The sequence below is a fragment of the Mastigoproctus giganteus genome, chromosome 8 (genome assembly GCF_048544385.1).
Source record: "Mastigoproctus giganteus isolate SK-2022 chromosome 8, ASM4854438v1, whole genome shotgun sequence".
NCBI lineage: Eukaryota > Metazoa > Arthropoda > Arachnida > Uropygi > Thelyphonidae > Mastigoproctus > Mastigoproctus giganteus.
This window is the reverse complement of record NC_143582.1, coordinates 225505495-225533468: the sequence shown is the minus strand read 5'-3', so window position 1 is coordinate 225533468 and position 27974 is coordinate 225505495. Positions and strand designations below refer to the sequence as shown.

General features: G+C 39.1%; 1 protein-coding gene across 1 annotated transcript in view; it reads right to left on the bottom strand.

Annotated features, from left to right (window-relative positions):
- LOC150082376 (sodium-independent sulfate anion transporter-like) overlaps positions 1-27974 on the bottom strand; it is a 183716-nt gene that overhangs the window by 56500 nt on the left and 99242 nt on the right. Inside the window, exons 10-11 of the mRNA XM_090380497.1 lie at positions 25938-25982; positions 14483-14543 (exon numbers count right to left, since the gene is read on the bottom strand). Of these exons, the coding sequence (XP_090236623.1) occupies positions 14483-14543; positions 25938-25982 (106 nt within the window). The remainder of the gene's footprint in view (positions 1-14482; positions 14544-25937; positions 25983-27974) is intronic.

Genomic DNA, 27974 nt, shown 5'->3' with positions numbered 1-27974 from the left:
CAAAAGCATTAGCATTAGATGCAAGAAAGCAAGCTTATGCAGCATCAGCCAAAAAAAAAAAAATTAATAAATAAAAAATAACCACTTTCACTTCACCCGTCTGTTCGTTCGAAATACCTGTCCAGCTGAGCCTTAAACTTACTTAGGCTATCAACTTCCATGACAAGGGATGGAAGTCTGTTCCACCAACCAACCACCTGCTGGCTAAAGGCAAATTTCCGCATGTCTATCCTACATCTGTCTTTCCTCAATTTGAATTTATGCCCTCTCAGGTGATTATTCTGAGCAAGAGGAAGAAACCCATCAGCACTGAGCATGCTCAAACCATTCAAGGCTTTATATACCTCTATCAGATCACCTCGCTGGTGCCTAGTCTCCAGACACTGTAATTTGCAAAACTTAAGCCTTTCTTCGTAAGAGCACCCCTTTGTTCCATTCACTAATCTTGTTGCCCTTCTCTGTACTCGTTCTAGCAGCTCTACATCCTTCCTGAAATTAGGCCTCCAGACCTGTATGCAGTACTCAAGGTGTGAGCTGACCATTGCCTTATACAAGGGCATAATCACCTCCTCATCCCTGCTAGAAAGATTCCTATATATCATTGACAATACACCATGAGCTACTCTTGCAGCCTGTCTGCACTGCTCAGAGAACTTCATATCTGCCTCCACAACCACCCCAGTTCCCTTTCATTCTCTTCCACTGTCAGTGTAGCACCACAGAGTTGATATGTTGCTCTGGGGTTGCTGTTTCCCATATGTAGTACTTTACATTTGTCAATGTTAAATGTCATTTGCCACATCTCAGCCCATCTGATCAACCTTTCCAGATCCTGTTGCAGCAGCATAGTGTCAGTAGTGTCCTTGACAACCCTGCCAACCTTCGTATCGTCTGCAAACTTGGACATTAAACTTTATATACCATCATCAATATCATTTATAAATACAGAAAACAATAATGGACCCAATACTGAAACCTGAGGGACTCCACTAATAACATTAGTCCATGATGAGCAGTCCATTGATTACCACTCTGTCTTCTCCTCCTCAACCACCCCTTTATCCATAGCAGCAATTTGCCTCCAATGTCACACTGCTCCAATTTGTGCAGTAGTCTTCCATATGCAACAGTATCAAGAGCCTTTCTAAGATCCAAGTATATAATATCAAAGTTATTCCCTGCATCCAGTTCTTTTGTGACTGCATCATTGTATCCAATCAAATTGGTCAGGCAAGACTTCCCCTTAACAAAACCATGCTGTGTCCGAGCTATAACTGAAGTCTTGTCTAGATGATCCTGCAGTGCTTCTTTAACCAGTGCCTCCATTAATTTCCCGGGAACAGAAGTTAAACTCACAGGTCTACAATTACTTGTGTCAGCCTTTGATCCTCCTTTGTGAATTGGGGTCACATTTGCACATATCCAGTCCATGGGTACCTCCCCTGAGTCCAAGGAAGCTCTCATAATTATGGCTAAGGGTTTGCTTACTTCCTTTTCTGACTCCTTTAATATAACTGGATAGATCCCATCCACCCCAGGTGCCTTTCTTGTGTTTATCTTCAACAAATTCTCCTCCACTTTACTCTCAGTTATTACAAGATTCTCTAGCTTACTGCCAGAGTTGAATACACCTCTAGCATTCCCCTTGCTGAATAACTCCTCATGTGTGAATGTCGATGCAAAATATTCATTTAGTTTGTTAGTTACCTGATCAGGATCATCAACAGCTGACCCATCGATATCAAGTGGACCAATCTGATTCATCCTCTTGCTTCTAGAGTTTACATAAGTAAAGAACTCTTTGCTGTTTTTCTTTGCATCCCTTGCCAAAGATTTCTCATTATCTGCCTTTGCCTGCCTAACCTCGAATGAACAATTGTACAGAGAAATAGAGTGGGCTAGTAAATCGGAATGTTTTATAATGGGGGATTTTAACTTCCCAGATATTGACTGGAACTTGTGGGTTGGTCACTCACACACTAGTCAGACTTTTGTGGATTTATTGGATGATTGTTTTCTGCAGCAGCATGTTTGAGAGGCAACCAGAGAAAGTCTTGATCTGGTTATCAGCAGAGATCATTTCTGTATTAAGAATTTGCAGATAAAGGAACCACTAGGTAGCAGTGATCACAGTGTACTGATGTGGGATTTACTTAAAGATTTAATTACCACCAGGGGTAAAGGAAAGGGTTTTTGCTTCCGTAAAGGTGAGTACAGTACTCTACGACAGTTTTTAAATTCTGTACAGTGGGATCAACTGACGATGTTACCAACAGTAATTTCTAAGTAGGAAGCGTTCAAGGAATTAATCGTGGAAGCTACTAAAAGTTTCATACCTATTAAGAAATACTGTTCAAGGTTTAGGCCTAAATGGTTATCTAATGAATTAATGAGACTCATAATACAGAAGAAAAATGCATGGGATGCATATAAATTATCAAGCGACTCAGAAGCCTATGGCAGATATAAGCTAGTCTGTAATCAGGTCACAAAGGAGGATAGGCAGGCGAAGGCAGATAACGAGAAATCCTTGGCAAAAGAGGCTAAGAAAAACAGCAAGGATTTCTTTACTTATATAAACTCTAAAAGGAAGGGGATGAATCTGATTGGTCCACTTGACATCGATGGTTCGACTGTTGATGATCCTGTTCAGATAGCAAACAAACTGAATGAGTATTTTGCCTCTACATTCACACATGAGGAATTATTAAGGTTTGAAAATGGAAGAAGGTTAAATTGTGCAGGATACTTAATGATTTTGGAATAACTGAAAGCAAAGTGGAGGAGAAATTGTTGAAATTAAACATAAGAAAAGCACCTGGGTTGGATGGGATCTATCCAGTTATATTAAAGGAGGCGGCAAAGCAACTAAGCAAACTCTTAGCCATAATTATGAGAGCGTCCTTGGACTCAGGGGAGGTTCCCACGGACTGGAGATGTGCAAATGTATCCCCAATTCACAAAGGGGGGGGGATTGAAGGGTGATACGAGTAATTACAGACCAGTTAGTTTAACTTCTGTTCCGGGTAAAATAATGGAGTCACTGGTTAAAGATGCATTGTAAGATCATCTAGACAAGACTGCAGCAATAATTCAGACACAGCATGGGTTTGTTAAGGGAAAGTCTTGTCTGACAAATTTGATTGGATATTATGATGTGGTTACAAAGGAACTGGATGCAAAAAATAATTTTGATATCATATATTTGGATTTCAGGAAAGCTTTTGACAATGTTGCGCATGGAAGACTATTGTACAAATTGGAGCAGAATGGTATTAAGGGTAAATTGCTACAATGGATAAAAGGATGGTTAAGTGGGAGAAGACAGAGGCTGGTAATCAATGGGTGCTGCTGTTCATGGACTAATGTTATTAGTGGAGTCCCACAGGGTTCGGTGTTAGGTCCACTGTTGTTTTGTATATTTATCAATGATATTGATGAAGGTAAAGAAGGTATATCAGGCATAATGTCGAAGTTTGCAGATGATACAAAGATTGGCAGGGTTGTTAATGACAGTAATGGCAGTGTGCTACTGCAACAGGATCTATATAATTTGGGCAGATGGGCTAAGAAGTGGCAACTGAAGTTTAACCTTGACAAATGCAAATTACTGCATATGGGCAGAAGTATCCCCAGAGGAACGTACCAACTGTGTGGTACTACACTTAAGGTGGTAGAAAATGAAAAAAACCTGGGAGTAATTGTGCAGTCAGATATGAAGTTTTCTGAGCAATGCAGACAGGATGCCAGGGCAGGTCATGGGGTTTTGTCAATGATATATAGGAATTTTGCTAGCAGGGAAAAGAAGGTGATTATCCCTCTGTATAAAGCAATGGTCAGGCCACGGCTTGAGTACTGCTTACAGGTCTGGAGGCCTTATTTTAGGAAGGATGTAGATTTACTTGAGCGTGTACAGAGAAGGGCAACAAGATTGGTGAGGGGAATGAAGGGATCCTCTTACCAAGAGAGGCTAAAGTTCTGCAAATTGCAGTGGCTGGAGACTAGGCACCTGCGCGGTGACCTGATTGAGGTATATAAGGCCTTGAATGGGTTGAGCACGCTGAATTCTGATGGGATCCTTCCACTTGTTCAGATTACGAACCTAAGGGGGCATAAATTCAAATTAAGAAGAGACAGATGTAGAATAGTTGTGCGGAAATTTGCCTTTAGCCAGCGGGTGGTTAATTGCTGGAACAAACTTCGATCTGTTGTTGTGGAAGTTGATGGGTTGAATAAATTTAAGGAGGAACAGGACAGGCATTTGGAGGCAATGGTGTGATTTTCTTTTTTTTTTTTTGGCTGATGCTGCATAAGCTCATACACTTGCTTTCTTACATCACATGCCACTACTACTACTACTACCTCCTTTGTAACTTGGTTATAGATCAACTTGTATCTATCATATGCTTCTGTGTCACATGTTAAGTTGTATGTATTCCATGCATTTTTCTTCTCTGCCATATATATCTCATTAGTTCATCTGACATCGATATCTAAGCCTAAACCTTAAACACTATTTCTTATTGGGTATGTAAAGCCTAGTAGTTTCCAAGATAAGTTCTTTGAATGCTTCCCATTTTGAATTTGCTGTTGGTAACATCAGCAAATTCAAAATGAGAATTTGCTGTTGGTCCCACTGTAGAATTTAAATACTGTCTCAGTCCATCGTAGTTGCCTTTATGAAAGCAATAACCCTTCGCTTTACCCCTAATGGTAGTTACCTCTTCGGGTAAATCCCACTTCAGCACACTGTGATCACTGCCACCTTGTCGTTCATTTATCTGCAGATTCTTAATGTATGAAGGATCACTACTAATAATCAAATGAAGAGTATTACTCCCTCTAGTTGCCTCCTGAACATGCTGATGTAGAAAACAATCATCCAATAAATCCACAAAAGCCTTGCTAGTGTGTGAGTGACCAGCCCACAAATTCCAGTCAATATTTGGGAAATTAAAATCCCCCATTACAAGTCTCTCTGATTTACTGGCCCACTATTTCCCTGTACAGTTTCTTATTATACTCATCAGAGTCATTAGGCCAATAATACACTCCTATTCTCAAGTTTGATCTCCCAATGCTTATGTCACACCAAACTGACTCGACACTGCACTGTCCAGTGATGTTGAGTGGCTTCACTTCCTTGGATTTTATGTATTTCTTAACTAATATCATAACCCCTCCTCCCTTCCTATCCTGTCTATCCTTTCTGTAGACATTGTACTCCCCAAATTCCAGTTCTGCATTCCTTATATCTGTGTGACACCACGTCTCTGAAATCCCAACAATATCTGCCTTTGATGTTTTGAGCAATACCTCAAATTCATCAAATTCATTTACTAAATTGGTCCTTGAGGTTGTCATAGACATTCTCTCAGATATGCCAGACAAGCTGTTCTTGCTACCTGGGAGTCTAAAACGCTGATGGAACTGATATTCGGGTGACACTCAAGTCAAAGTGGACCCAATTTCGGCAAAGTCCGGACGATCTATGACAGCCAAATCCTCTGCTTTCACCTTCACGATGGTGGGACTTTTAGTAATCCTGTGTATAACCTTCATGCACAAGTACATGGTGGGTGACCACCCAGGTGTTAACCAACGTAAGCAGGGGTCGAGGTGTGGCGCCCACACCACATGGAGGAACGCCGCCCCTCTATGTTACCAGGCAGTACTAGGTGGTAGATGACTCTCATCAACCGGTGAAATACCACCACTTTGCTTATTGGAGGCTTGAAGTGGTGGAACCCATGTTTAGTCTCTAGAGCTAAGTTCCTGCCAACCCTTCCCTATCTCTTCCATCATGCAGTATGATTGATGATTTTTGAGGTTATGATGAATGTCGTGGCGAGATCCAATATTCCTTACATTTCGAGGGTACAGCTCTAAAACTGTGTTCGCAGGCCAGCCGCTAGTTAGTACACCTAACTGAACCTATTTGTAACTCTCTAGGAAGCTTCCGGATCAGCTAGTGTATAATCTTGCTACCTCTACTCTGCCAGATAGTGACTGGAGGGAGTCCGAGTAGTGTGTATGCGGGGAGCATTGTCGAGGCCACGTTATGTCAAGGATCTGGGTATATTCTTACCACATGTACGCCATATCCAAAAATTTCATTACTTCATACAGCATGTCCCACCCACTTTTTCTTACTATTGAATACACCACGAATTGTCAAAATAATAGAGCAAGCTTATCCGCGAAAAGATCTAAACCTCCCAAGGACTTCCTAATTCATTTCACAAATATACGTGGTCCCAATTGTAATCTCAACGATGTCCATTTTCACTTGCAGTCTTCCAAACCCCATGTACTTTTTCTGACTGAATCTCAGTTATCAGTTGATTCAACTACTGCCCATCTCAGATGTCCAAATTATTTGCTGTACGATTCCTTTCGCCTCAAAGGTGGTACTTGTGCATATGTCCGTTCTGATATTCCCTGTCAGAGACTTGGCAATTTGGAATCTCCTCTCTTTGATCTTCTCTGGCTTAAAATCTCTCTACATCATTGTGTAAAATTCATCTGTTGTCTCTACCGTTCTCCCAACTTCACTAATCACTTGGAGCTCTTTGACTTCCTCTCTTTGCAACTTGACTTTCTCCAGTCCAACTTTCCAAACAGTGAGGTAATTTTCCTTGGTGATTTTAACGTTCACAACTCCAGCTGGCTTCCGTTTTCTAGTCACACCGACCCAGCTGGTCGAGATGCTGAGGCTTTTGCAATTACTAATAATCTAGCACAGATTGTTCATTTACCTACAAGAATACCGGACAATCCTAATCATACAGCCAATACGCTTGACCTTTTTCTCACAAACAACCCTTCTAAGTACAAGGTTGAAGTGAGAGGTCCATTAGGCACTTCAGATCACAACTTGGTGATTGTCTCTTCTCCAATGGAACCTTTATCTCATGGCTATTCCCAACCTCGTATTGTTTGGCATTACAAGAATGCAAAATGGGATGACCTGCGAGACTTCTTTTCTTCTTTTCCTTGGTCTGATTACTGTTTCAAAACTTCTGATTACAACGTTTGCTCAGATCGTGTCAGTGAAATTATTCTTGCAGGAATGGAATCCTTTATCCCACACTCCACTTTAAAATCTCGTCCTTTATCTAAACCTTGGTTTTCCAATAAATGTGCTAAGGCTGTCCAAGAGAAGAACGTTGCATATCGTAATTGGCTTGTTTCTAATTCTTCAGTTTCATTTTCTGCCTACACCAAAGCTCGCAACAATTGTAAAGCAGTTATTAATTAGTCCAAACTAGAGTTTGAACAGGCTAAGAGTAGAAAACTTGCTTCTTGCCCTAATGGTAGCCGAGCATTCTGGTCTCTTGCCAAAGCTATTGGCCGCAACTTTTGCCCATCTCTGCTCCCATCTCTGTCCAAACCAGATGGTTCTGTTGTCACTTCAGCCAAGGATAAAGCTGACCTGCTAGCATCCCATTTTTCTTCGAGCTCATGTATTAATGATCTTGGTAAAACACCTCCCACCATTCCTAACACGCTCCATTCAATGCCTCCTGTGGTCTTCCGTCAAAAGGATATCAGAAGGATTTTGATGAATCTTGATGCTAAGAAAGCTCCAGGTCCTGATGGTATTTCTCCACTTGTTCTCAAAACCTGTGCTCCTGAACTTACTCCTATTCTTTGCCGCCTTTTTTCACTTTCTTATTCCAAAGGTGTGTTTCCTTCTGCTTGGAAATTTGCTCATATCCAGCCAGTTCCTAAAAAGGGTGACAAATCCATCCAATTATCGTCCCATTGCAATTACTTCTACTCTTTCTAAAGTAATGGAGAAATCAATTAACTGCCAACTTTTAAACTACCTAGAAACCTTCCGTCTGATCAACGATCGCCAGTATGGATTCCATCAGTGTCGATCCACTGGTGATATTCTGGCTTATGTTACCCATTTATGGACTAATTCAATGGAAAAGTTCGGTGAAACAAGTAGTTGCTCTTGACATCTCAAAGGCTTTTGATCGTGTTTGGCATAAAGGTCTTCTAAACAAGCTTCCATCTTATGGTTTGCCAACTGTTTTTAGTAATTGGTTATCCAGTTTTCTCTCTGATCTACCATCACTGAGGGTGATGGTAGATGGCTCTCTGTCTTCTAACTTCTCCACTAATGCCGGTGTCCCCCAAGGTTCAGTTCTTTCCCCCACTCTTTTCCTCTTGTATATCAATGACCTTCTTCCATTGACTGGAAATCCTATCCATAGTTTTGCCGATGATAGCACATTGCATTCAACTTTCCATTTTGAGAAACCCTGTCCAGCTCAATCAGCTTCAAGTTCTCGAAAATCTGCTGCCAATTCCTTAAATGCCGATCTTCAGGTAATTCTCCAGTGGGGCAAAGACAACTTAGTTGATTTCAACCCTTCTAAAACTCAATCTTGTCTTATATCTCGCAAAAAAGATTCTTCTGCTCCTATGCTTATCTTTAGTGACACTCCGATTTCTAGGCAAAATGATTTATCTCTTTTGGGGATTACCCTGACTTCTAATCTCTCTTGGCACAAGCACATTACAAATATTGCTTCCTCTGCATCTAAAAAACTTGGTTTTCTCTTTCGCTCTCGGCATTACTTTTCTCCCAAACAGCTGCTCACTCTGTATAAATCGCAAATCCACCCTGCCATGGAATATTGTTCCCACATCTGGGGTGGTACCCCTAAAACCTCTCTCAGGCTTCTTGATTTCATTCAGAAGAGGGCAGTTAGGTTAATTAATGATTCATCTCTAACAGAGTCTCTCCACTCGCTTTCTCATAGACGCACTGTTTCTGCTGCATGCCTCTTCTACAGATACTTCCATGGGCACTGTTCTTCTGAATTGGCTGCTATAATTCCCGCTCTCTCTTTCAAAACAGTCCGAACACGTGCCGCCACCAGCCAACATCCATTTACTGTCCAACTTCACACTCACTGAACCAACTTTCATCTTCCTCGTTTATTCATTCAACTGCTGTTTTCTGGAACAACCTTCCTTCATACGTATTTCCTGAAAATTACAATCTACAGAAGTTCAAGTCCAATATCAACAAATATCTTCTTTCATCTTCTCAACCTCCAACCCAAGCACGGTACTAAGCACTATAGGTTATAACACCTCTCGTGTTTGGGGTTCTGATAAAAAAAAAAAAAAACCTCCCAGCATTGGTGTACATGCAAGTATACATGCACCTGTTCTTTTTCTTAGCTACCCTAACACAACCCATGTGTTTACTTGTACCCCAATGATTCCCAGTAGTCTCTGAAATATCCTGCATGTTATTTTGCAGGCTGCTGTTCATTCCAATAGAAGCAGTGCAAGAATCACTTTCACCTCTGCCAGTGGCTACTGTTAATCTATTAGTCCCTGTATCCCTCCAATCTAGCAGTTTTCTGACCCAACTAACACTGCCTCGATAGCATCAGCAAACATTCTTGCACTCTTTCTATTTAAGTGTATCCCATCCCTGTAGAAGCAGTCTCTCCTGTTAACAAGTACAGACCAGGCTGAAAAAAATACTACCCCTTGAGCCTTGCACAATCTTTCCAGGGCCGAATTGATCGACAGGGCTCTCATCATATACTCCCTCCTATCGTGTCTGGGCAGAATTGCAGACACTTTCAAATTCAACCCTAATTCACAGCTTTTTTTCAACAGTGACCTGTACTTGTTAAGTAATTCCGCCGGTCTCCTAGTCTTAATATCATTAGTGCCAACATGTACAACTATATCACCTTTTGTTCCATTAAAAGATGATATCCGCTCTACAACGTCATCAACCTCTGCCCCTGGCAGACATACCCTGGTCCTCAAGTTATAAAGCTACATAAAATCATTATACATATTGGGTCAGTTTATTCATAGCTATGTATAGAAAGAGGCTATGACTAACATTTAAAATGGGTTTATATAGCCTTGAATTTAGAATAAATAACTAAATAAAAAATTTAAACATATATAAAAATAATAAAAACTAATAGTAAAAATAAAATATATAAAAAAACAAAAAGAAAAGACAAAACCTATGTGTTTTCCTTCTCATGCAAGTAACTAACTAGTTGATCTTTGAATTTCTCCTAAGCTGTAGCTTCAACTACCTCCATGGGTTAAAGAGAGTATTTATACATGTTGCTTTAGCATTAGTAGGGGCATATGATGAAAGCAAGGAAGCTCATGCAGCATCAGCCAAAAGAAACACAAAAAACTCCCATTTCACTCCTCCATTCGTTCCAAGTACCTACCTATCCAGCTCAGACTTAAATTTATTTAGGCTATCAACTTCCACAACAAAGGATGGAAGTCTGTTCCACCAACCAACTACCCGCTAGCTAAAGGCAAACTTCCGCATATCTATCCTACATCTGTCTTTCCTCAATTTGAATTTATGCCCTCTCAAATGATTATTCTGAGCAACAGGAATGATTCCATCAGCATTGAGCATGCTCAAATCATTCAAGGCTTTATACACCTCAATTAGATCAGCTCACAGGTGTATAGTCTACAGACACTGTAATTTGCAAAATTTAAGCATTCCTTCGTAAAAGCAACCTTTTGTTCCATTCACTAATCTTATTGCCGTTCTCTGTAATCGTTCCAACAGCTCTACATCGTTCTTAAAATGAGGCCTCCAGACCTGTATACAGTACTCAAGGTGTGTGGACTGACTATTGCCTTATATAAGGGGATAATCACCTCCTTATCCCTGCTAGAAAAATTCTTGTATATCATTGACAAGACACTATGAGCTACTCTTGCAGACCGTCTGCACTGCTCAGAAAACTTCATATCTGGGTGCACAATTACCCACAGGTCCTTTTCGTTTTCTACCACTGTCAGTGTAGTACCACAGAGTTGATACGTCACTCTGGGTTTGTTGCTTACCATACATAGTACTTTACATTTGTCAATGTTAAACTTCATTTGCCACCACTCAGCCCATCTGCTCAACTTTTCTAGATCCTGTTGCAGCAGCGTACTGTCATTAGCGTCCTTAACAACCCTGGCAACCATCGTATCATCTGTAAACTTGGACATTAAGCTTGATATACCATAATCAATATCATTTATAAATACAGAAAACAACAATGGACCCAATACTGAACCCTGAGGGACTCCACTAATAATATTACTCCCCGATGAACAGTGTCCATTGATTACCACTCTCTGTCTTCTCCCCCTCAACCATCCCTTTATCCATAGCAGCAATGTGCCTCCAATGCCACACTGCTCCAATTTGTTCAGCAGTCTTCCATGTTCAACAGTATCAAAAGCCTTTCTAAGATCCAAATATATGGATAAAGTTATTCCCTGCATCCAGTTCCTTTGTGACCACATCATAGTATCCAAGCAAATTGGTCAGGCAAGACTTTCCCTTAACAAAACCATGCTGTGTTTGAGCTATAACTGAAGTCTTGTCTAGATGATCCTGCAGTGCTTCTTTAACCAGTGCATCCATTAATTTTACTGGAACAGAAGTTAAACCAACAGGTCTATAATTACTTGTGTTGCCCTTTGATCCTCCTTTGTGAATTGGGGTCACATTTGCACATCTCCAGTCCATGGGTACCTCCCCCGAGTCCAAAGAAGCTCTCATAATTATGGCTAATGGTTTGCTTACTTCCTTTGCTGCCTCCTTTAATATAACTGAATAGATCCCGTCCACCCCGAGTGCCTTGATGTTTATCTTCAACAATTTCTCCTCCACTTTCCTCTCAGTTATTACAAAGTCATCCAGCTCACTGCCAGAGTTTAACTCACCTCTGGCAATCCCCTCCCTGAATAACTCCTCATTAGTGAGGAGTTATTCAGGGAGGGGAAAATACTCTAGATGCAAAATACTCATTTGGTTTGTTACCACCTGAGCAGGATCATCAAAGTTGAATCATCAATATCCAATGGACCAATGTGATTCATCCCTTTCCTTCTAGAATTTACATAGGTAAAGAACTCTGTTATTTTTCTTTGCATCCTTTGCCAAGGATTTCTCGTAATTTGCCTGCCTAATCTCCTTTGTTACTTGGTTACAGACCAGCTTATATCTATCATAGTCTTCCATGTCACCCATTAATTTATATGTATCCCATGCATTTTTCTTCTCTGCAACATGTTTCATTAGTTTATCTGACATCCATTTAGGCCTAAACCTTGAAAAATATTCCATAGTTGGTATGTAAAGCCTAGTAGCTTCCAAGATAAATTCGTTGAATGCTTCCTATTTTGAATTTGCTGTTAGTATAATCATCAGTTGGTCCCACCCTATAGAATTTAAATTCTGTCTCAGACCACCGTAGTCACCTTTACGAAAGCAAAAAAAACTTCCTTCCTAAATTCGACTGATCACTGCCACCTAGTGGTTCCTTTATCTGCAGATTCTTAATGCATGAAGAATCACTACTGATAATCAGATTAAGAGTATTACTCCCTCTAGTTGCCTTCCGAACATGCTGATATAGAAAACAATCATCCAATAAATTCACAAAAGCCTTGCTAGTGTTTCAGTGACCAACAAATTCCAGTCAATATCTGGGAAATTAAAATCCCCCATTACAAGACTCTCTGATTCACTGGCCCACTATTTCCCTGTACAGTTCCTTATTATACTCATCAGAGTCATTAGGCCAATAACACACTCCTACTCTAAATTTTGATCTCCCAATGCTTATGTCACACCAAACTGACGCGACACTGCACTGTCCAGCGATGTCGACTGGCTTCATTTCCTTGGATTTTATGTGTTTCTTAACTAATAGCATAACCCCTCCTCCCTTCCTATTCTGTCTATCCTTTCAGTAGACATTGTACTCCCCAAATTCCAGTTCTGCATTCCTTATATCTGTGTGACACCACGTCTTTGATATCCCAACAATATCTGCCTTTGATGTTTTGAGCAATACCTCAAATTCATTTACCAAACTCCTAGCATTGGTGTACATGCAAGTATACATGCACCTGTTCCTATTCTTATCTACCCAAACACAACCCATGTGTTTACTTGTACTGCAATGACACACAGCAATCTCTGAAATACCCTGCACCTTGTTTTCCAGGCTGCTGCTCATTCCAATAGAAGCAGTGCTAGAATCATTTTCACCTCTGCCAGTGGCTACTGTTAATCTATTAGCCCTTGTATCCCCCCAAGCTAGCAGTTTTCCGACCCACCTAACACTGCCTCGATAGCATCAGCAAATATTCTTGCACCCTTTCTATTTAAGTGTATCCCATCCCTGTAGAAGCAGTCTCTCCTGTTAACAAGTACAGACCAGGCTGAAAAAAATTCTACCTCTTCAGCCTTGCACAATCTTTCCAGTGCCAAATTGATTGACAAGGCTCTCATCATATACTCCCTTCTATCATGTCTGGTCAGAATTGCAGACACTTTCAAATTCAACCCTAATTCATGGCTTTTTTTCAACAGTGACCTGTACTTATTAAGTAGTTATTATGCCGGTCTCCTACTCTTAATATCATTAGTGCCAATGTGTACAACAATATCACCCTTTGTGCCCTTAAAAGATGATATCTGCTCTACAACATCAACCTTTGCCCCTGGCAGACCAACCCTGGTTCTGTTCCACCTATCCTTTTTACATTGCATGTTCCCTGTTTCCTTGACAATAGAATCACCAACAACTACTAGTTCCTGTGGGACCAGTGCATTCTGCCTTGGGGGTTGCTGCTGTGTTACGTGATGATCAAGTGCAAGCTCTGGCATTGATGTGGGCAGCTGAGAGCTTGATGGGCCCCTCAATTTAGATCCTTTGAGAGCATCCACCCTGTCCTGCAAGCTCTCATATAGGCCCATAACAACGCTGAGTTGTCGCCTGATTTCATTACACTCCTTACATCGCGTGTGCACACAAAGACATTCTCCTTGGCAGTATCATGTCCCATACCTGATTGCTCCACAAACATCAAGCAAGCAGTGCATTTTAAAAGGCTGTCATTCAGAGATCAATTGCTCCCCTCAGTTCTCCCCTGAGCCACAGCACTCCATTTAGCTTGAGCCTTTTGCTTTGCTGCTCTGGTCTGGTCTGAGTCATAATTCCAATTCAATTTCAATCTCAGTTCAAAATTATAACGCTAAACTTGTATCCCAACGCAGTTGTAACACTATATATATTTTTTAATTGTCAAGTATTACGTTCGAGTTTCTTTATGTAAGTTCCATATCAAGTTATGCATTAATTAATTATGTTATGTTCGTAAAATCTAAGTCGTTATATGTATTTAAATAAAAGTACAATTTAATTGACAATGAAGTTCAACAAGATTGGGAATCATTAGGTCTTGGGGGTTAATATGCATATGTTGCCAGCGGGTTATATGTATCTGCTGACCTTCCCTTAAATTATTATTACCTTCAAATATAAATAATTACCAATTTTTATATTTTAAATTGATCACCCCATTATGGAAATTCCTTGTAGGGTACCAAATGGTACAGTATAATTTTCATTGATAAGGTTTAATGCTTTAAACCTACCTTGAAAAACTGCCAGTTGCAGGATAGGATGCCACAAAAGATCCCATAATATTGCATATACCTAAATATAAATGAGGTTCAAGATAATAAATATGTGAAATAAAAAAAAAAAGAAAAAAGAAATAAATTCAATTACAAAAGAATTGCTTTTGCAAAGCAAAACATTCTGAATTAAAATAAAATAAAAAAATATATATAAAAAAGCCATACCAGATTCGACTTGATTCTTATTTGATAAAAATTGCTCTACCTGTAATCAATATTTTGTAAATAAATGCATATACTATGGCACTTTTAAGTAAGTCTTATGCATAAATGCTTATTTGTAAATAAAAATTAAAATAGTCTCTCCAAGAAGTGTAATGGCTGAATAATATTACTAACGAATGAAGAATAGCACAGCCTCAATTTTTTTACAATACTGAGGGAAGAACTGATGATGTTCCATTCTTCATTAGTTGCAATTATTCAGTATTTAAGGTTTGACCATTAAAGTAATCAATCATGGATAATAAAAAAAAGGTAACAGATAATATTAATTAAAATAACAGAAAAGTGGTAAAGGTTGTACAGTTATATTTCAGTGCAGGTATTCTTATAATTTAAAGATTGCATGCATTTTTGCATTCAATTTCTGTCTTGGTGACACTTTATTCCTCCAACAAAACAGGCCAACGCTTGGTTGTCAGGGCTTGGGCTTATGCTCACATTAGAAATAATGCCATTATTTATGAGTTTACTTACATAGATACAGGCTAACAGAGGCTACTTATCATCTGATATAAGATCAGTAAGTCGCAAAAGAGTTGTCAAGACAGTGTCCTGAATTTTAAATGAACAACAGACTCACCTTTCTGGCAATGCAACTTTTACCAAATGACATTATCAAGTTGAATTTATGGATAACAATGTCATCTCTAATGTGAGCATAAGTCTAAGTCCAAAAGTTGATGGCTGAATGTCAGATGTTATCGGAGAGACCAAAATGCTTCCAAGACAGAAACTGAATACAGAAATACATACAAATTTAAAAATAAAATAACAGAACTTCCAATGAGCCACCAGGTGTTCTATAATGGGCTAAGTGAACCTCTATGTACTTAAGCAGAAAAAAGACAAAAAAAGTGATAAGACATTTATCATTCATATGTAGGGCAATTAACAAAAAAAAAAAAAAAAAATCACCTGTCTAATTCATCCTTAAATTTATTTAACTGCACTCTGCACATCCACAGCACAAGATGAAAATATATTCCAACAATAAATTATTTTCTGGCTGAAAGAAAATTTTTACATATAATTCTGCAAAACCATCCTTTTCAATTTAGGTTCTCTTGTGTGGGTGTCATCCACGAAAGAGTAAGGACTCCGTCAGCATTTAGTTTGCTGAATCCATTTAAAATCTTAAACACTTCAATCAGGCCTCAAGGTGCCTGGTTTAAGATGCTGAAATTTGCAGAAATGAATTCTTTTTTGATAAATTACCCTTTTGCACCCCTAACTAATCTTGTTGCTCTTCTCTGCATTCATTCTAGCAGATCTACCTCCTTCCTAAAATGAGGCTTTCAGACCAGAATGCAGCACTGAAGATGTGGTGAAACCATTGTCTTCTTGTCATTATCCCATTAAACCATTACTGATTATTCCATTATTGACAGGATCAATTGCCACAAGTTACCAACAGCACTAAGAATATAAAACAAGTCTGTAAAGATAATTACACTATTCTTATTCATGAGGCATAATTACCATTGCAGCTCTTTCAACTTGTCTGCCTAACATATGACTGACTGCTGACTCAGTGAAATAAACTTTTGCTATACTTGCTTACTTTACAGAAATGGAAAATAGGCTTATGAGATCACTGCAGATGTGTATTGTACGTTACCGTGGTTCAAGCTTGCATGACTAAATATAGTAATGTTCTTGATTCTTTCTCTCTCTTGTGATATACATAGAGCACATACTGAAGTTTTTTTTTTTTTTTTTTTTTTTAAATTCAACCATATTTATGGTACCATAAAAGGATCCTAGTGTATTATGATGGAATTAATCTTATTTTGATGTGATACCCCTCGAACAAGATGGCTGATATTTGAATAACAAACACTATCCACTTAGAATTCTTTTGTTCACAATCTGATTCACACAAAAAAAAATTACTATTGCATTAATACACTTTATATTGAAGTCTGGGTGCGAGGTTAGCCTGTGCGGACATAGCTCCTTGAAGCTCTTCGAACAGAGAAGTTTTTTCTGATTTATTTTCTGATTTATTAGCTTAAATTGTCATATTAACTTATTTTCTAGAGTAGCTTTATATTCCTAGTTACAATACTTAGTTTAAAGTTTAACTTAGACAGAGATTTTGTAGGTATTACTTAGTATCGGTAACGGTATCAAATCCACGTGTTACAAATTGAACGAGAGGTCTTGTTTTTTAACCAAATTTAGTCGATTTATTAACCAATTGTTATATCAAATTATCTTCTATAAGTAGATTATAGACCTAGTCAGGATCCTTAGTTTATTCTAAATTGAGATAGCGAGATTTGGAAGCTAATCAATACTTACGAGTCCGTAGAAGTACCGTTCGAGAATTCCCGCCATTTTTACACGATAGCATAAGCTTAGTGTAGTATAGTGCATAATATAATATTGTCAATTAATCAGTAAATCTATTAATCTTGATAAACTTTATTGTCAATTAAATTGTATTTTTAACTCTATATATATATATATATATATAACGACTTAATCGTAACAAAAAATTAATACATAACTATAGTGGTACACGTGATACGGAAGTTGTATAAAGGGAACTCGTAGAAAACACTAGATACCGAAAAAAAATATATATATAACATAACTGTTTTGGGATATAACTTAAGGATTTAATTTTTGTTTTGAAATTTTATTGAATTAAATCGGAATCATGACTCTGACCAGAGCAGCAAAGCAAAAGGCTCAAGCTAATGGGAGTGCTGTGGTTCAGGTGAGAACTGAGGGGGGCAGTTGCCCTCTGAATCAGTCTTTTAAAATGCACTGTTTGCTTGATGTTTGCGGAGCAGTCGGGTATGGGACATGATACTGCCAAGGGGGATGTCTTTGTGTGTGCACGATGTAAAGAGTGCAAGGAAATCAGGCGACAACTCAGCGTTGTTATGGGCCTTTATGAGAGCTTGAAGGACAGGGTGGATGCCCTCGAAGGAAATAAATTGAGGGGCCCATCAAGCTCTCAGCTGCCCACATCAACGCCAGAGCTTGCACTTGGTCATCAGGCAACACAGAGGCAGGCCCCTAGGCAGAATGCGCTGGTCCCACAGGAACTAGTAGTTGTTGGTGACTCTATTGTCAGGGAAACGGGGAACATGCTTTGTAAAAAGGATAGGTGGAATAGGACCAGGGTATGTCTGCCGGGGGCAAAGGTTCATGACGTTGTAGAGCGGATATCATCTTTTAAGGGCACAAAAGGTGATATAGTTGTACACGTTGGCACAAATGATATTAAGAGTAGGAGACCGGCAGAATTACTTAGCAAGTACAGGTCACTGTTGAAAAAAAGCCGTGAATTAGGGTTGAATTTGAAAGTGTCTGCAATTCTGCCCAGACACGATAGGAGGGAGTATATGATGAGAGCCTTGTCGATCAATTCGGCCCTGGAGGGATTGTGCAAGGCTCAAGGGGTAGAATTTTTTTCAGCCTGGACTGTACTTGTTAACAGGAGAGATTGCTTCTACAGGGATGGGGTACACTTAAATAGAAAGGGTGCAAGAATTTTTGCTGATGCTGTCGAGGCAGTGTTAGGTGGGTCGGAAAACTGCTAGTTGGGGGGGATACAAGGACTAATAGATTATCAGTAGCCACTGGCAGAGGTGGAAGTGATTCTTGCACTGCTTCTATTGAAATGAGTAGAAGCCTGAAAAACAAGATGCAGGATATTTCAGAGACTGCTGGGAGTCATTGCGGTACAAGTAAACACATGGGTTGTGTTAGGGTAGCTAAGAATAGAAACAGGTGCATGTATACCTGCGTGTACACCAATGCTAGGAGTTTGGTAAATAAATTTGATGAATTTGAGTTATTGCTCAAAACATCAAAGGCAGATATTGTTGGAATATCAGAGACGTGGTGTCACACAGATATAAGTAACGCGGAACTGGAATTTGGGGAATACAATGTGTATAGAAAGGATAGACAGGACAGGATGGAAGGAGGGGTTATGCTATTAATTAAGAAACACAAAGTCCAAGGAAGTGAAGCCAGTCTACATCGATGGACAGGGCAGTGTCGAGTCAGTTTGGTGTGACATAAGCATAGGGAAATCAAAACTGAGAGTAGGAGTGTGCTATAGGCCTAATGACTCTGATGAGTATAATAAGATATTGTACAGGGAAATAGAGTGGGCCAGTAAATCAGAGAGTTTTATAATGGGGGATTTTAATTTCCCAGATATTGACTGGAATTTGCGGGTTGATCACTCGCACACTAGCAAGGCTTTTGTGGATTTATTGGATGATTGTTTTCTACATCAGCATGTTCGTGAGGCAACAAGAGGGAGCAGTACTCTTGATCTGATTATCAGTAGTGATTCTTCATGCATTAAGAATCTGCAGGTAAATGAACCACTAGGTGGCAGTGATCACAATGTGCTGAAGTGGGATTTACTCAAAGAGGTAACTACCATCAGAGGTAAAGGGAAGGGTTTTTGTTTTCGTAAAGGCGACTATGAAGGACTGAGACAGTATTTAAATTCTATACAGTGGGACCAACTGATGACATTACCAACAGCAAACTCAAAATGGGAAGCATTCAAGGAACTAATATTGGAGGCTACCAGGCTTTACATACCAACTAAGAAATATTGTTCAAGGTTTAGGCCTAAATGGTTGTCAGATGAACTAATGAGACATGTGGCAGAGAAGAAAAATGCATGGGATGCATACAAATTAATGGGTGACATGGAAGCCTATGATAGATATAAGTTGGTCTGTAACCAAGTCACAAAGGAGATTAGGCAGGCAAAGGCAGACTACGAAAAATCCTTGGCAAAGGATGCAAAGAAAAACAGAAAAGAGTTCTTTACATATTTAAACTCAAGAAGGAAAGGGATGAATCAGATTGGTCCACTGAATATTGATGGTTCAACAGTTGAGGATCCTGCTCAGGTTGCTAACAATCTAAACGAGTATTTTGCATCTACATTCACGCATGAGGAGTTATTCAGGAAGGAGAATGATGTAGGTAAAGTAAACATTGGCAGTAAGCTGGATGATTTTGTAATAAATGAGAGGAAAGTGGAGGAGAGATTGTTGAGGATAAACATAAAAAAGGCACCTGGGGTGGATGGGGTCTATCCAGTTATATTAAAGGAGGCAGCAAAGGAAGTAAGCAAACCCCTAGCCATAATTATGAGAGCTTCTTTGGACTCAGGGGAGGTACCCATAGACTGGAGATGTGCAAATGTAACCCCAATTCACAAAGGAGGATCAAAGGCTGACACAAGTAATTATAGACCTGTTAGTTTAACTTCTGTTCCAGGTAAATTAATGGAGGCACTGGTTAAAGAAGCACTGCAGGATCATCTAGACAAGAATTCAGTTATAGCTCAGACGCAGCATGGTTTTGTTAAGGGCAGGTCTTGCCTGACCAATTTGATTGGATACTATGATGTAGTCACAAAAGAACTGGATGCAGGGAATAACTTTGATATTATATATTTGGATCTTAGAAAGGCTTTTGATACTGTTGCACATGGAAGACTGCTGCACAAATTGGAGCAGTGTGGCATTAGAGGCAAATTGCTGCTATGGATAAGGGGATGGTTGAGTGGCAGAAGACAGAGAGTGGTAATCAATGGACACTGCTCAATGTGAACTAATGTTATTAGTGGAGTTCCTCAGGGTTCAGTGTTGGGTCCGTTGTTGTTTTCGGTGTTTATGAATGATATTGATGATGGGATATCAAGTTTAATGTCCAAGTTTGCAGATGATACAAAGGTTGGCAGGGTTGTTAAGGACACTACTGTCGCTATGCTGCTGCAACAGGATCTGGAAAGGTTGAACAGATGGGCTGAGAGGTGGCAAATGAAGTTTAACATTAACAAATGTAAAGTACTACATATGGGAAACAGTAACCCCAGAGCAACGTATCAACTCTGCGGTACTACACTAACAGTGGTAGAGAATGAAAAGGACCTGGGGGTAATTGTGCAGGCAGATATGAAGTTCTCTGAGCAGTGCAGACGAGCTGCAAGAGTAGCTCATGGTGTCTTGTCAATGATATACAGGAATTTTTCTAGCAGGGATAAGGAGGTGATTATTCCCTTGTATAAGGCAATGGTTAGGCCACATCTTGAGTACTGTATACAGGTCTGGAGGCCTCATTTCAAGAAGGATGTAGAGCTGCTGGAACGGGTACAGAGAAGGGCAACAAGATTAGTGAATGGAACAAAGGGTTGCTCTTACGAAGAAAGGCTTAAGTTTTGCAAATTACAGAGTCTGGAGACTAGGCACCGGCGAGGTGATCTGATAGAGGTGTATAAGGCTATGAATGGTTTGAGCATGCTCAATGCCAATGGGATTCTTCATCTTGCTCAGAATAATCACCTCAGAGGGCATAAATTCAAAATGAGGAAGGACGGATGTCGGATAGATGTGCGGAAATTTGCCTTTGGCCAGCGGGTGGTTGGTTGGTGGAACCGACTTCCATCACTTGTTGTTGAAGTTGATAGCCTAAGCAAATTTAAAGCTCAACTGGACAGGTATTTCGAACGAACGGAGGGGTGAAATGGGAGTGGTGTGTGGTTTTTTTTTTGCTGATGCTGAATAAGCTTGCTTTCTTGCATCATATGCCTCTACTAATGCTAATGCTATATAATAATGAAAATGATACTTCGCTGCAATAACCAAACCGATTTATTTTGGAAAAAAATTAACTGAAATTTAACACTAAAAGCAAATAAAATCTTTCAGAATGAATTTGTATACCTTCTCACTGATTAACAACAGTTTGGATGACGAGTAATGTCTATTGTCACTAAGTCGTACTCCTGCAGGGATCAGATAATACAAGGAAACAAAAGATATGTCAATTGGGTGAGAGACAGTTCATCATACAGCAATTCAATGCACAATAATTTGGTGTATACAATAATTCCACTTATGACAAATCGGTGTACGAGGCAATTTGGTGTATGACAGTTTAGTATATGAGACAATTCGGTGCATGACATTTGGCTTTATGTGATAGTTTGGTATATAACAAGAAAGGATATTTTTTTATCAATTTATTTTGTTTAAAAGTATTCAAGCCAATCCTACTCACAGGTAGGTTGGAGAGTTTGCATGCATCTATTATCTTTAGCATAACTGTCTGTTCACATCGTAACAACTTTACAATATGGATAGACAGTCATGCTGAAGATAACAGGTGTATAATTAACCAATTCATGCTGCTATTCCAGGAACTTCCAATAGTATTGGGGACTTCCCCTTTCTTTTGTTATATCTATGATATACCATTTAAGATACACATTGGGAACACTTTGTGTCAGGACCCGGATGTACCACATAGAACCCCATCATGATAGCAGGAATTATTATGAGTTTGTGTATAATCTCCCCTTCCCCGCCACTGGGTAACTTAAGGGTTTTTTTTTTATATATATATATATATCAAGCAAACAAGAAAAATAAATAATACAATATATGCAATTTACAGCCATTGTATAAGGCTGGTACAAAAAACACCCTTTTAACTACTTTTCTCCATGCTAACAATGGGTCTTCCAGCTTAAAAACTCTGAATCAGAGGCACTGGAACTGCTATGGGATCTGAGGTACCTAAGGGACTAATCACTTCAACCGTGTACTTAGAAGGCTTGTTTGTGAGAAAATGATCAAGCATGTTGGCTGTGGTTAGGATTGTCCAGTATTCTTGTAGGTAAATGAACAATCTGAGCAGGGTCATTAGAAATTGCAAAAGCTTCAGCATCTCGACCAGCTGGGTTGGTGTGACTAGAAAACGGAAGCCAGCTGGAATTGTGAAGATTAAAATCACCAAGGAAAATTACCTCACTGTTAGGAAAGTTGGACTGGAGAAAGTCAAGTTGCAAAGAGAGGAGGTCAAAGAGCTCCAAGTGATTAGTGGAGTTGGGAGAATGGTAGAGGCAACAGATGAATTTGACATAATGAGGTAAAGAGATTTTAAGCCAGAGAAGATTGAAAAGAGGAAATTCCAAATTACAAATTCTCTGACAGGGAATATGGGAACAGACATATGCACAAGTACCACCTTTGAGGCGAAAGTAATCATACAGTGAATAATTTGGGCAACTGAGATGAGTAGTAGTTGAATTAACCAATAACTGTGATTCTGTCAGAAAAAGTACATGGGGTTTGGCAGACTGCAAGTGGAAATGGACATCGTTGAGATTGGAATTGAGACCACATATATTTGTGAAATGAACTAGGAAGCGTTTGCTTTCATTTAAGCAAATACGTTTGCTTTCATTTAAGCAAGTACATTTGCTTTCTTGAATCATTTGCCACTACTAATGCTAATCTAACATTGTACAAGCAAAACTTCCTCCCTTGCAGATACAGGCTTCAGGGAGCTGCACTTTAATCAGCTTGAGAGTGACCTTTAAAACTCTAGACCATGATGGGTAGTGAAATGTCAAACAGCAATACTCACCTTTTTGGATGCTTGGCTTTTACAAACTGCAGAAAGTGCAATGTGTCACTATCATGTTTGACACTCACTACTGTGAAAACAGCCCTACCTTTGCTAGTACTGCAAATGAAGTTACAGGAAAGGCCCATGTGCATGTTCTTCTGTGTTGTCTGAAAGCAATTCAGACTCTCACAGCCATCACTGCAATTGTCCTTAAGATACTGATGTCCAAACTGCTCAGAATGCTAATATCCTGGAGTAGCTATGCCAACCATAGTTCCAACACTAACATTCACCCCTCTCACATCTCATGAAGTTGTACAGGTAAAGCTGCCTTGCACGCACCAGGGTCATTAATGTTCAATACCTCTTCAAAACTTCCGATGTCAACGATTGCTCAGATCGTGTCAGTGAAATTATTCTTGCAGGAATGGAATCCTTTATTCCACTTCAAAATCTCATCCTCTATCTAAACCTTGGTTTTCCAACAAATGTGCTAAGACTGTTCAAGAGAAGAATGTTGCATATCGTAATTGGCTTGTTTCCAATTCTTCAGTTTCATTTTCTGCCTACACCAAAGCTCGCAACAAATGTAAAGCAGTCACTAATCAGTCCAAACTAGATTTTGAACAGGCTAAGAGCAGAAAACTTGCTTCTTGCCCTAATGGTAGCCGAGCATTCTGGTCTCTTGCCAAAGCTATTGGCAGTAACTTTTGCCCATCTCTGCTCCCACCTCTGTCAAAACCAGATGGTTCTGTTGTCACTTCAGCCAAGGATAAAGCTGACCTGCAAGCATCCCATTTTTCTTCCAACTCATGTATTAATGATCTTGGTATAACACCTTCCACCATTCCCAACTCGTTCCATTCAATGCTTCCTGTGGTCTTCTGTCAAAAGGATGTCAGAAGGATTTTGACGAAGCTAAGAAAGCTCCAGGTCCTGATGGTATTTCTCCACTTGTTCTCAAAATCTGTGCTCCTGAACTTAATCCTGTTCTTTGCCGCCTTTTTTCACTTTTTTATTCCAAAGGGGTTTTTCCTTCTGCTTGGAAATTTGCTCATATCCAGCAAGTTCCTAAAAAGGGTCACAAGTCCCTCCATCCAATTATCGTCCCATTGCAATTACTTCTACTCTTTCTAAAGTAATGGAGAAATCAATTAACTGCCAACTCTTAAACTACCTAGAAACCTTCTGTGATCAACGATTGCAAGTATGAAATCCAGTGTCGATCCACTGGTGATATTCTGGCTTATGTTACCCATTTATGGACAAATTCAATGGAAAAGTTTGATGAAACACAAGCAGTTGCTCTTGACATCTCAAAGGCTTTCAATAGTGTTTGGCATAAGTTTTTTAAACAAGCTTCCATCTTATGGTCTGCCAACTGTTTTTTGTAATTGGTTATCCAGTTTTCTCTCTGATCGCTCACTGAGGGTGATGGTAGATGGCTCTCTGTCTTCTAACTTCTCCACTAATGCTGGTGTCCCCCAACGTTCAGTTCTTTTCCTCTCGTATATTAACGACCTTCCATGACTGGAAATCCTTTCCATAGTTTTGCTGATGATAGCACATTGCATTCCACTTTCCATTTTGAAAAACCTTGCCCTGCTCAATCAGCTTCAACTTCTCGAATATCCGCTACCAATTCCTTAAATACCGATCTCCAGGTAATTCTCCAGTGGGGAAAAGACAACTTAGTTGATTTCAATCCTTCTAAAACTCAGTCTTGTCTTATATCTCGCAAAATGATACATCTCTTTTGGGGATTACCCTTACTTCTAATCTCTCTTGGCACAAGCACATTACAAATATTGCTTCCTCTGCATCTAAAAACCTTGGTTTTCTCTTTCGCTCTCACTTTTTTTCCAAACAGCTGTTCACTCGGTAAAAATCGCAAATCTGTCCTACCATGGAATATTGTTCCCACATTGGGGCAGTGCCCCCAAAACCTCTCTCAGGCTTCTAGATTCCATTCAGAAGAGGGCAGTTAGGTTAATTAATGACTCCTCTCTAACAGGGTCTCTCCACTCTGTCTCATAGACGTACTGTTTCTGCTTCATGCCTTTTCTACAGATACTTCCATGGGCACTGTTCTTCTGAATTGGCTTCTATAATTCCCGCTCTCTCTTTCAAAACAGTCCAAACACGTGCCACCACAGCCAACATCCATTTACTGTTCAACTTCAAACTCACAGAACCAACTTTTCATCTTCCTCGTTTATTCATTCAACTGTCGTTTTCTTGAACAACCTTCTTTCATACGTATTTCCTGAAAATTACAGTCTACAGAAGTTCAAGTCTAATGTCAACAAATATCTTCTTTTGTCTTCATCCACGCATGGTACTAAGTACTATAGGTTCTAATACTTCTCGTGTTTGGGGTTTTCATAAAAAAAAAAAAAAAAAACCTATTGTGTGGTGCACATGCTTTTCCAGGTCGCAGCACGTTTATGATGAAACAATGACCCATCTGCAATGAAAACTTTCATCTAAGAATACTCCTTACATGGTTAGAAAGTGCACTACAACATGCTGTACAGATTTTGACAAATTCTATAAGACATGCATGATAAACATTACAAACACTATGTTGCCCTATGTACGCACATAAACCCAAATCCATCAGTCCAGATCAGTTTTCCAAATCCATCAGTATCAGTTTGATATTGCTAAATATTTCATTTTCACAATGTCTTTATTTAATTTTAATCATTTTCGTTAACCACAATTTAATTTAAAGGTAACCTATTCAACTATTCAGTTTCTGAAATTTACTTACCAAGAGCTATCATTTCTTGTGTGGCATCCAGCTTCTTCCCCTTTGCTAAAAAACAAATATGTTAATAATAGCAACCAAAAATTGATTTCTGCCTAAATAACACTTTCAAAAAGTACATAATTCTAAAAATAAATTTATGTTGTTTTAATAATGACTTTTGACATTAAGTACAGAAGTAGCCAAAATAGTCCATTAAACACAAATACTGAAGATGATTCATTTGACAGTACAATAATTTATAAAAAGAATATCTAAAACAAGTTGTATAGAATTTAGGTGCATCTGAATAATGCTTTTTTCAAAGCTTTTTTATAGTTATTGTTTATCTGTAATAATAAAGGATTTATTGTATTATCAAATATAAATTTTTGTCTGTTTTTATGGTTGCTATTTGACTAAAAATAACGGTATATTCAAGTGCCATATGTGCATAATTCTAAGAAAACTTTTGATGTGAAAACATCTTCGGCTGCACCTATTAAATTTGGGACTGTAAAACTAATTTGTCAAGAAAATGTGATGCGGAAATGACGCAAATTATATCACTACTTAAATGATGCCAATGACGCTAACTAAATCACTAACATTGATTAGATGCAAAGATGATGCAAATTACGTTACTTCCTAAATGAAAACTACTCCTAGGCCTTTGTGGAGATAGACATTTGGAATTGAGTTGGGTGCAATTTTTATATCTATGTGGTTTGGATTTTTGTAAGGTCTGCTGACGAGGCTAGTGGGAGCCAGACGTGTTCAAAGCCGCTAAGTAGATTTTCTTATTTATTGATTTGAAATTGTTTTTCTAAAACTTTTGATTTAAATTTAGTAGTATAGCATTATTTTGTGATTTTCTGATTAACCTGGTGTATTTATTCTTTACTCGGTCTTGTAATTGCATAAAAGTATCAAATCCATGTGTTACAAGTTGCAGTTCAGCTGAACGAGAAGTTTTTTAGCCATACTTAGCCACTTTATTGACCAATTGTTACATCAAATTATTTTCTATAAGTAGCTTATAAACCTAGTCAGGATCGGTAGTTTATTTTGAATTGAGACAGCGAGATTTGTAAGTTAATTAATACTTAAGTGTCCATAGATTTACTGTTCGTAACTTGCCGCCTTTGTTATACAATACGTTATATACGAACTAGATAGCGTTAGTAAGTATAGTATAGTATAGTATATAATATAATATTGTCAATTAATCAGTAAAATCTATTAATTTTGTTAAACTTCAGAGGAGAACTGAGGGGGAAGTTGCCCTCTGAATCACAGCCTTTTAAGATGCACTGTTTGCTTGATGTTTGCGGAGCAATCGAGTACGGGACATGATACTGCCATGGGGGATGTCTTTGTGTGTGCACGATGCAAGGAGTGCAAGGAAATTAGGCGACAACTCGGCGTTGTTATGGGCCTATATGAGACCTTGAAGGACAGGGTGGATGCCCTCGAAGGATCTAAATTGAGGGGAACATCAAGCTCCCAGCTGCCCACATCAATGCCAGAGCTTGCACTTGGTCATCATGCAACACAGCGGCAACCCCCAAGGCAGAATGCGCTGGTCCCACAGGAAATAGTAGTTGTTGGCGACTATTATCAGGGAAATGGGGAAATGCTATGTAAAAAGGATAGGTGGAACAGGACCAGGGTATGTTTGCCAGGGGCAAAGGTTAATGACGTAGAGCAGATATCATCTTTAAAGCACAAAAGGTGATATAGTTGTACACGTTGGCACTAATGATATTAAGAGTAGGAGACCAGCAGAATAACTTAACAAGTACAAGTCACTGCTGAAAAAAAAGCTGTGAATTAGGGTTGAATTTGAAAGTGTCTGCAATTCTGCCCAGACATGATAGGAGGGAGTATATGATAGGAGGGAGTATATAATGGAATCAGTGATTCCATTATTTTCCAGGGAAAATAATGGAATCACTGATTAAAGAAGTAATATAGGACCATCTGGACAAGCATGCAATTATACTTTAATTAGGAAGTAGTTTTGTCTAACCAATCTGATAGGTTACTATGATGTGGTGA